At 41.6% G+C, this 11,143-nt stretch overlaps 1 protein-coding gene across 2 annotated transcripts in view; it reads left to right on the top strand.

Moving 5' to 3' along the window:
- Positions 1–610: 610 nt before the first annotated feature.
- Positions 611–11,143, top strand: part of PPP1R16B (protein phosphatase 1 regulatory subunit 16B) — a 35,293-nt gene continuing 24,760 nt past the window's right edge. Inside the window, exons 1-2 of one of the 2 annotated variants that reach the window (XM_075177583.1) lie at positions 611–891; positions 2,629–2,946. In XM_075177583.1, coding sequence (XP_075033684.1) covers positions 2,691–2,946 — 256 coding nt within the window. In that variant the 5' untranslated portion in view covers positions 611–891; positions 2,629–2,690. The remainder of the gene's footprint in view (positions 892–2,628; positions 2,947–11,143) is intronic. The other variant, XM_075177584.1, reaches the window with a different exon arrangement.

Genomic DNA, 11,143 nt, shown 5'->3' with positions numbered 1-11,143 from the left:
CTGCTCTCTCGAGATTCTGGGATGATTCCTGGAAAGTCTGGATTCTCCCGGACACACTCACTGGTGGCTGGCCACATCCTCTGTTGTGGCTGGCCATGCACCTACAGCACCGCCGCAAATCCCTATGTCATGGACCCCTATAATTGCATTCCCCCGATGGGCCCGTCATGCCCAAGTCCAACACTGGGGAGAGGGGTTACATTTGCTGTGCTGAGAGAGTGGGGGAGGCATGTACTATGATGAGGGAGGGGGCGCATGTATGTTGAAAAAGGAATAGGCATGTATGGTGAGGGGGGGAAGGGTGACAGATTAATTAGTACTGGGGCCCAGTTTCTGATGGCAGGCTTGTATGCAGTGTGTATATCTGTATTAGATACAGAGAAGTGTGTGATCTGTAATATATGCACAGAGCAGTGTGTGATCTGTAATATATGCACAGAGCAGTGTGTGTGTATAGGTAATAAATAAACAGAGCAGTGTATATACACACATATGGAGTGTTAGAGCAGTGTGTATCTGTATTATACGCTGTTTGTGGTGTGTGCATTTAGCAGTGCTAGGCTGTGCTGTAGGCGGAGTTGTATAATGAGACTGTCTCAGTCTGCTCTCTCTCCCCCTCCTCTTTAGGTTGTCAGGCTGCAGCAGACGCCTCTTCTCTTCACTCTGCAGAGCTGCTAGCACAGTGTACTGGTCCCAGCAGTGTGTCTACGCCGGTCCCTGAGCAGTCTCTGCATCAGTCCCTCAATGCTGTCAGTCGGATCACAATTTCTATTTCTTACTGGACCCTCCACTGATGTCTGCTGGTCCCTGAGATTTGTTAATGCGTCCTGAGCATTGACTGCTGGTCCCTGAAAGCTGTGTGCTGGTCTGAGAGCAGTGATTCATATACAGGTATATTACAGTTTATGTGATGGGATATGTAAAGATGATTTGTTGGTGTATATCAGATATAAATAACCACAATGTATATATTGCATATGTAAAATGATCTTACATTTTTTTAGAATGTGTAAAAATATATTAATAATAAAAGTGTAATCTAATACTAGTAAGGTGGAAAGCATTCCTATTATATAAAACATTTTTGGGAATTATATATATTTTTTATGTACAGGTATATAAAGCTTGAATGACAGCACTGTGTGTAGGGGATGCTTCCTCCATAATGGACACATAATACCTGGACATCCTTCTGCATATCGTGTGTGAATGAGCACGTGCACTAGTCATCCAGGGTGACTTGTCAGGTGTATCTATGTGTATATATATATATATATATATATATATATATATATATATATATATATATATATATATAAAGTATATGTAGTCTTCACATTTGCTGACATAGCACTTACCCGTACATAGCCATCCTACTATAGGACTGAGATAGCTATTGAGTAGATCTTGTGAAATATGTGTTGTATTGGGTGCTATTATGTTTTAATTTTGCAATGTATCTTTTTTTACCTGTTTAATTAATTCCATTTTCAGTTAATATTCCAGGGGCACTTTGCTATTCAGCAGGTGCATGATCGCACATCAAGCTCTTATTGAACATCATTCTAATGCAATAATGTGCATCTTAAATGTTCCACTTCATTACATTGAAATTGATAAAGTCCAGGGACTAAGAATAAATATTGAGGATCCAAGAAATAGGGACATTTCTAGAGACAAATATTTCCAGGGACAAAAGTTGTCACCTATGTGTATGTATATATATATATATATATATATATATATATATATATATATATTCTGAATGCATTTGTACATACTTACACTATGTATCTGTTATAATGTATCTACAATGAATGATAGGGCTAGATTATATATGAAATTGAGAGGTATCGCTGTTCAGCCACATTTCTATATTGTTTTGGGCAGAGAATTGGCATCAGAGTGCCCAGGAGAGAAGCCATCACGGTCTGACCTATAAAGTTCTCAAATCTATCTTTATTTGAGGAAGAACCAATTTCAGCTATTTTATTGCTATTGACAGTGGATAAGTAGCCCCCTCTGTGATTGTTCTTTTCTGTCACTATCACTTGGGGTAGGCTGTTAATTGTATTTCTATAGCTTCCCCTTCCATGTTGTGTTTATTCTGGAGCAGCTGTCTTAGGCAGCGGGCTTTGTAAATTTAAGGGATTTTAAAAAAATATATTCTCCCTGCCATATCTGCATTGTGTATTTATCTAATCGGTGTGAAATTTACAATATTTGTCAATTTGTGTAAAGGGTTTTCACACAGCAACAGACCCATCTGTCATTTATACTATTTTAGATTGTTTGTCACTAAAACTTCTATATCGTTTTTCCGCTGCCTGGTGATTGTTCATCTTCCAAGCAGCGTGTCGCTTGTCAGCGCAGGAAGTCACATCATTGCCCAGTTTGCACCTGTCTTTCCTGCTCTGGTTTGACGACTGTCTATTTTACCATACAGGATGTGTTACACAGCTGTATGAGCAGAGATTAAACACATCGCTAGCAATTAGGTCATGTTGCAATGCTAGATGTCAGTACCAATCTGCATTTCAGATTAACCAGACACCAGGCTGAACAAGCAGTGGTACTTCAGTCTCCATCTACAATATGGATTTCACTATTGTGTTCTTTTTTCTACAGATATGTCAAGGTGTCCACCCATTACTATAAGAGAGGAATTACTGCTATTCTGACAGTGAAATATGTCCACCAAACCAATGGACCTGCTGGCAGAGCTCCAGCTGTTGGAGAAAGCCTCCACTTTAGAGAGGCTACGTGCAGCGAAGAAAAGGCGAGAGCAACAGCTGAAGCGGTGGGCGCAGAGCGAGAGAGAAGAAGAGAACAGGAGGCGACGACAGCAGAAAACCAGAAGGAAGACACCCACCAGGAGCAAACGAGTGTCCTTTCCTTCCCGCGTCACCCTGCACGAGGCCTGTTTCAGGAATGACCCAGAGGAAGGTAAACACAATTGTGCAGGGATGTTAAGTTAATATGTTGGGAAAACAGGGCACAGCAAGACAGAAGATGAGGCGTGTGCCAAGTGGTAATTAGGAAGCCTACCTTGGGGTGGTGTGCATGGCATGTATAAAGAGAAAGCTAAAGGAGCTTGTGCGGAGCTGGACATATACCAGTTTGCGTTGCTTATACTGTGTGAAATCGCTCTCTGTGTGCTGAGAAATTTGGGCAGCACGGTGGCTCAGTGCTTAGCACTTCTGCCTCACAGCACTGGGATCATGAGTTCAATTCCCGACCATGGCCTTATCTGTGTGGAGTTTGTATGTTCTCCCTGTGTTTGCGTGGGTTTCCTCCGGGTGCTTCAGTTTCCTCCCACACTTCAAAAACATATTGGTAGGTTAATTAGCTGCTATTAAATTGCCCTTTAGTCTCTTGGTCTGTGTGTGTATGTTGGGGATTTAGACTGTAAGCTCCAATGGGGCAGGGACTGATGTGAGTGAGTTCTCTGTACAGCGCTGCGGAATTAGTGGCGCTATATATATAAATAAATAGATGATGATGATACCTATGTGTCTATGCAGCAGTGCGCGATTATTGCACTCACACCTGCCTGCACCTGGAGAGACGGGACAGGGGAGGGAAGGGGCGCTCTAATGTGGCTGAGTACAATAAAGGCGTGTTTATGTAACTACGGCTCATGCAGGCCTGTCGATACACGCAAAAGGCATAAGCCTGTTAGGAGGTGTATCTTTTGCACCTACTAGAGGGTAAGTGCAAATACTCACTAATGGTGATGATTTATTGTAAACCAGGTACATATGCTGCGGATGCTGAGCATCTAGAGATGTGTACGCTCTGAATGTGGGCAGATATATGTTCGTATTCCGTGTTCTAAAGTAAAATCCTGCCACTTTGAAGCCAGCTCTGTACAGCCCCATAGTGCGAAGTAAAGACATCAGTTCTGTGACTTGAATCGTGCAAGGGTTATGCGTTATGTTAGTGTCATGTGGTAGGGATCAATTATTTAAGGATCTGATGTATAATCTCACCATTATTGTGAATTATAGTGCTGAGGTGTGTATGGATCTATGCTGTGTGGGTTAGGTTAATGTCTGTTTGTAAAGGTAAACTAGAGGTCTGTAGAGATCCGCACTGTGGGGTCTGTTTATGATAGAGGGGAGGTAAATTTCAGCGACACATGATGAATTACTGCCCTTATTTACCATGCTGGGCCTGCTCTGGTTGCTCCTCTTCAAAGAGTTTTTCTTCTTCAGCCTAACGCAGCTGACAAATGAGCGACTAAGGGCACATGCGCACAGTGGTTTGACCCATGAGGGATCCAGGGAATCAGGAGAGGATTTAGCTGGATCCCACTGTGATCCCACTAATGATGATGATGATAGGAAGGCACAGTACACGCACACACAGGATGGTGAAGTTGACCAGTGGTTGCGTGATTGTAGAATTACTTGCACAGATGAAATCAGTGTTGTCAATGAGGCCGCCATGTATGTAGTTGTACCTTATTTAAAAAAAAAAAAAACAAGCCTAAGGAAACAGATGGTGTAACATAGCAGCACAAGGAAAACCTTGTGAGAAAAGATGATGCACGTGGATGTGTAACATAAAATACATCAATACAAGGTCGTATTTATGGTTCCCACTCTACAATTTAGTCGCACATCGGTATGTGACAAAGACCTGGCGTATCTGGTGACTGATGCCATTTTAAATGTTTCCTTGTTGCGTGCTTCGATACATGGTACGCAAATATACGCCAATTTCATACGTTTTCTACAAGCGCACTTTGCATCAGCCCCATAGTGCCCAGCATGGCATGTAGAATGGTTGAGATATGTACTAATAAGTACAGTAAACCTGGGTACACACTACAGAAAGATACTGATTGCTGTAATGATTTTACCAACGAGTGAAAGTCCCAATGAACATGCCCATTCATGTGTACACACCTGCACGACTTACCTTCAGATCTGTGATCTTCATCTCTCATAACCATCTACTGAAACGATCGTGGCTCTGTACATTCTATGGAGAGCTGCCTACACTGTGATCAGGAGTACATAGTACTACATACACACTTCCACATCGTTCTATTGTTGATAGTGATTTTTAGTCCATTTTTAAAATCAAATCAAACGATACAATGTGATTTGGTACGATAAAAAATGATCGTGGCAGTGTAGACACTAATGCAATATCAGACCTGACAGTCGTTTATCGTGTGATTGGCACAATAATTGGTTGAAGAACCTGTAGTGTGTTCCCAGCTTTACATACAAAATTTGAGGTGTGAAAGGATCAGTTCTGTGAGTGACAGGACTTCGTTTTGTAGAGATCAATGTTTAATATATTTCTATTTGGTTTTACAGAAGGTTATACATTTAGCAAAACCTGATGCGTACAACAGTTAACAACCTAGGTACACATTAGTACTAGTACGCCGGTATTTGAACCACTATACAATTGAGGCACACACATTACAATCCGATCTTTCTAAATGTTATCATTTTAATCAGATTTTAAATGAAGTCTTTTGTATACATTTATTCACCTAATGCATTTGGATTATCCTTCTATCTCTTTCCATGTACATTTGATCGTAATGGGTACATTGTCACACATATATATGTGACAATCTATCCGATTAGTGGCGCTATATAAATAGAGGATGATAATGATATATGTCGATTCTTTAATGACTAGCTGGAAAACAATTAGATTGAAATGTGTGTGCATATCTTAAACTGACCAGCTATTCCAACATTGTCTAATCCTATGTAGAAATATTAGTGTAACATTAGGGAAATGGCTAATCTTTATCATAGGTAAAATATAAAAAAAAAAAAAAAAGGGTGTTAAATTATGCCTTTCAAGGTGGCGTTAGGGGACAGGACTGATTTGGAAATGTGTAAAAAACAAAAATGAAATTAGGAGCAATCGTCAGGACAAGGCTCAGATATTAGGACACCCCACTGAAATTCCACCCTTTGGTGCAGTGAATGCTTTATTTAGTTTAGTATTATCTGTAGGTTCTTGCAGATGTTTACCGAACAGTTAGTAATCAGCTTTTTTTTTTATTGCTGGACAACCTTGCTTCAGGGGAATGAAACTCAAGATAAGAAGAACTAGGAAAGACATATTTACATATAATGAACCCATTGTGTTATAATGTATATGAGAAAGTGGTAGTGTTGGGAGAGAGGTTAGAGGTGTAATAGTGATGGTGTTAAGGTGTGTATGATCACTGCTGTGAGTGATGTGGTTGATGTATAGGGATCAGTGCTGTAACTGTAAATTATGGAGTTGAGTGATTAGTGCTCTGTGTGTAGTGATTAATAGTGCAAATAATGGGTAAAGTGTCTGTCCTTTTTTTTGTTAAAGCCTTCTAATCTTTAGACACTCTTTGAAAATCCATCTCTTTGTTAGAGGTGACCTTATACCTGATAATACTATTCACACTAATGCACCCTCAAAGCTGCCCCAATCTCCTCTCTGAACCACACTCGCTCCTCTTGTTTCAGCTCTGCCCTCTTCCCCTTAGAATGTAAGCTCTCTAATGAGCAGAGTCCTTCATACCCTTTGTTTTCATGTCTGCGTTTATATTGTTTATCTTGTATGTTCCTGTTTTATATATGTATTGTTTTCCCTACTGTACGGCGCTGCGGAGCACTGTGGCGCTTTACAAAGCTACAATAATAATAATAAGTCCTGTGAATAGAAGGATTGAAATGTGTAGGATCCAGTAGTCTGGATGATTGTGTGATGTATGTCTGGATCAGTGCTGTAAATGGCAGGATTGACTTGTGTAGGGATCAATGTTTTCAGTAATGGAATTGTTATATGTAGGGATCAGAGCTGTAAGTGTTTTTGGTGCTTTAGGTGTGCATGGATCAGTGCTGTGTTTAATATCATTGACATATCTAGGCATTGCCATGTTTGGTAGGGTTGATATGTCTCGGCATTGCCATGTTTGGTAGGGCTGATATGTCTCGGCATTGCCATGTTTGGTAGGGTTGACATGTCTCGGCATTGCCATGTTTGGTAGGGTTGATATGTCTAAGCATTGCCATGTTTGGTAGGGTTGATATGTCTAGGCATTGCCATGTTTGGAAGGGTTGATATGTCTAGGCATTGCCATGTTTGGTAGGGTTGATATGTCTCGGCATTGCCATGTTTGGTAGGGTTGATCTGTCTCGGCATTGCCATGTTTGGAAGGGTTGATATGTCTCGGCATTGCCATGTTTGGTAGGGTTGATATGTCTAGGCATTGCCATGTTTGGTAGGGTTGATATGTCTCAGCATTGCCATGTTTGGAAGGGTTGATCTGTCTAGGTATTGCCATGTTGTGTAGGGTTTATCTGTTTCGGCATTGCCATGTTTGGTAGGGTTGATATGTCTCGGCATTGCCATGTTTGGTAGGGTTGATATGTCTAGGCATTGCCATGTTTGGTAGGGTTGATATGTCTAGGCATTGCCATGTTTGGAAGGGTTGATATGTCTAGGCATTGCCATGTTTGGTAGGGTTGATCTGTCTCGGCATTGCCATGTTTGGAAGGGTTGATCTGTCTAGGCATTGCCATGTTTGGTAGGGTTGATCTGTCTCGGCATTGCCATGTTTGGAAGGGTTGATATGTCTTGGCATTGCCATGTTTGGAAGGGTTGATATGACTCGGCATTGCCATGTTTGGTAGGGTTGACATGTCTCGGCATTGCCATGTTTGGTAGGGTTGATATGCCTAAGCATTGCCATGTTTGGAAGGGTTGATATGTCTAGGCATTGCAATGTTTGGAAGGGTTGATCTGTCTAGGCATTGCCATGTTTGGTAGGGTTGATCTGTCTCGGCATTGCCATGTTTGGAAGGGTTGATCTGTCTAGGCATTGCCATGTTTGGAAGGGTTGATCTGTCTAGGCATTGCCATGTTTGGTAGGGTTGATATGTCTCGGCATTGCCATGTTTGGTAGGGTTGATATGTCTCGGCATTGCCATGTTTGGAATGGTTGATATGTCTCGGCATTGCCATGTTTGGTAGGGTTGATATGTCTCGGCATTGCCATGTTTGGAAGGGTTGATATGTCTTGGCATTGCCATGTTTGGTAGGGTTGATATGTCTCGGCATTGCCATGTTTGGAAGGGTTAATCTGTCTAGGCATTGCCATGTTTGGTAGGGTTGATCTGTCTAGGCATTGCCATGTTTGGTAGGGTTGATCTGTCTCGGCATTGCCATGTTTGGTAGGGTTGATATGTCTCGGCATTGCCATGATTGGAAGGGTTGATATGTCTCGGCATTGCCATGTTTGGTAAGCTTGATCTGTCTCGGCATTTCCATGTTTGGAAGGGTTGATATGTCTAGACATTGCCATGTTTGGTAGGGTTGATAGGTCTCGGCATTGCCATGTTTGGTAGGCTTGATCTGTCTCGGCATTGCCATGTTTGGAAGGGTTGATATGTCTAGACATTGCCATGTTTGGTAGGGTTGATAGGTCTCGACATTGAAGCTGTGAAAGATAGGATTGAGGTGTGTAGGGATCTGAGTTATAGGGTTAAGGTTATGTTGGGATCAATATTGTTGGTGATAAGATCAAGGAGTTTAGGGATCTTCAACTTGTTCTTACTGATAATGCACATTACTACTGTCCACTAAGGTTAGTTTTCAGAGTAGCTTAGCAAGTCCATATGCTGTTATAAAGTTTGAATTATTGGGGGGAATATAGTGTTGAAGTATAGCTAGAGATCCCCTGCTGGTAAAGAAGTGCAGTGGCCATCAGAAAGGCTCCATCTGGAGGCATTCAGTATTTTAGATGCCCAGTTGTAGCCCCTAAACACTGTTATAGCCCGACAAGAAAAGTTCCTTTGTTATCTGTGTGTAGTGGCAGAGGAAAGTACCCAATAGATGGGCAATATATGGTGTGAGGTACCTGAGGATTGCCCAATATCGTGTGCTACTTTAATAAAGATTATTTTAGAATTTACTACTGTGCTCATATGTTTGCTATTTATAGATTTTATCGGGGTAATTTAATGAAAGTTTTTTTGTTTTTTTTACATTAAATGGTTGGATTGATGACATCTCACCTTTTTGCTCTATATCCTCTGATTCTTATCACTAACTTTATTGAGGAACATCTATGAAAATTGTTCACCAGGTAACTGTGCAGAAAAGAAGTTGTTGTCTGTAGCAACCAATCAGATTCTATAATTTCTCTAGTACAGTTAAGAACATGAATGCACATGTCTGATTATTTGCTATGGGTAACACATGGTAATGCCACATTTTCTTCACAGTTGTCTGTGGAACAGTTTTTATAAATGTCCTCTGTTATATTACGGATTTCACAATTCATCAAGGGCATCACCGGACTTTTTACAAGATGTAAGTCTTTAGGCCCTCACAATGCAAGTTTTCTATGTAAGTTCATGGCCCCTAAACCTACCCCATTCATTGAGGTGAACAGTAAAATAAAGATGAAATGAGAGAGGTTATTGCCTAGTAGTCTAGTCTCCATTTATGTGTGGGCCATCGACAGGTTAATGTGAGACATCCTAGGTGGAGATTCAATTCAGCGCGAGGAACGTCCATGGAGACCCATCGTGCAGATGTTAGAGCAGGAATCTCTGCTCAACAAAATAAGCAAAGATTCCTTCCGTAAAGGCTGGCAAAGTGCGCAGCCGGATATCGTGATATTGTCTGTGTAGCACACCGTTAGCAATTAAATCTCCCCCTTTGAGTGCGGGCAGTAAAGGCATTTCTCCCTGAAGACCTGCAATATGGACAGGGACGAGTCATTTTGATGCTGATCGTTCCAACAAGCCCAGAAAACCTCAGTGACCACTGAGGGGCTGATTTATATTGGGACATACATATGTTTTGTTTTTTATTTTTGTGTGTAAGATATGCATTGCCGCACCTTGCATGCGTACCACAAACGGGTGAGCATACGTCCATAAACAGAACTGGGGTAGGCAGGCGTAGGCCGAGTACAGTAAGAGTGGTTTCATGTAATTGTCACACAATTAGATGTGGGAGCACCTACAACCTTCACATTTATTGTTAAGTGTCCAGATAGTATTCTCACTCGTGTATATGACATTTCATTACATTATTATATTGTTTGGGAGGTAGAGTAATGTGACATTAGGTTTCACTGCTAACAGAATTGTACACCGACTCTTACAGACGCGTCTGACTGAACATATGCACGTAAAGGCGCATTTTCTTGCATGGTTTGTTACATAAATTCAGGGTGTGAAGGCTTCCACCTGTAAATGATCTTCTGTGCGTGGTGACACAATTTGTGACACTCTGACACTTATTACCCCATCAAGCCCCATCCACCCCTGCCTTTCATACTTTCCCTTAGGAGGAAGGTATGAAAAGTGGGGACGTATGTGTTACTGTGGGCAGTTTTATATATAAAATTGGGGGTGGTGTAGGAAATGAAGAGATTTAGCTGTACACAAGATGGATTTACCAATGGTCGGAGGCGGATGGGAGTGGTATTGACACAGGGCTGGGTTGTTTCCCACCACTATGCTCTATGGCCTTAACCTCCAACACATCCAAAGTGGATAAAATAAATATGTTTTACCAAAAATGTTAAAAAAAACCAACTTTCCCACCCCACCAGAAGTGCAAATTAAAAAAGGAAAAATTTTAAAATATTGAATTACAGATCAACCAACTGGAATTTAAGGGGCAGTCTGCAGCCCCTGCAGTTCTGTTGCCCTAGGCCTAGGTGGTCTTCCCACAATTCCACGTCTAGCCTAGGTAAGACCTAAGTGTCTTACAAGAGGGTATAGGCCAATGGTTCCCAAACTGTGTGCCTAGGCTCCCTGGGGTGCCTCGGCCAAGGCCAGTGGTAAGCAAGGCGGGGGACTACTTGGTAATTATTTTGGCTTAGGGGTGCCTTGAAAAAATTATGGAGACCCTAAGGGGGCCTGGAACTGAAAAAGTTTGGGATCCACTGGTATAGGCACATTTATAAGGTAAACACCCACTTAAGTAATTCAACAGAGTCTGGTGCTCTTTCCCTACCGATAGTGGCCAGTTCTTTTTAAAGTCTGAATACAGGATGGTATTGTTGTAACAAGCCTAGAGCTGCACGGTAGGACTAATTGAATGATGCTGGGGTATAAATCATAGAAAAGGGATAGCCATAGAGAAAGGTTGGTAACCTAAA

Source organism: Mixophyes fleayi, chromosome 6 (assembly GCF_038048845.1).
Source record: "Mixophyes fleayi isolate aMixFle1 chromosome 6, aMixFle1.hap1, whole genome shotgun sequence".
In the NCBI taxonomy this organism is placed as follows: Eukaryota; Metazoa; Chordata; class Amphibia; order Anura; family Limnodynastidae; genus Mixophyes; species Mixophyes fleayi.
This window is presented reverse-complemented; position numbering and strand designations above follow the sequence as displayed.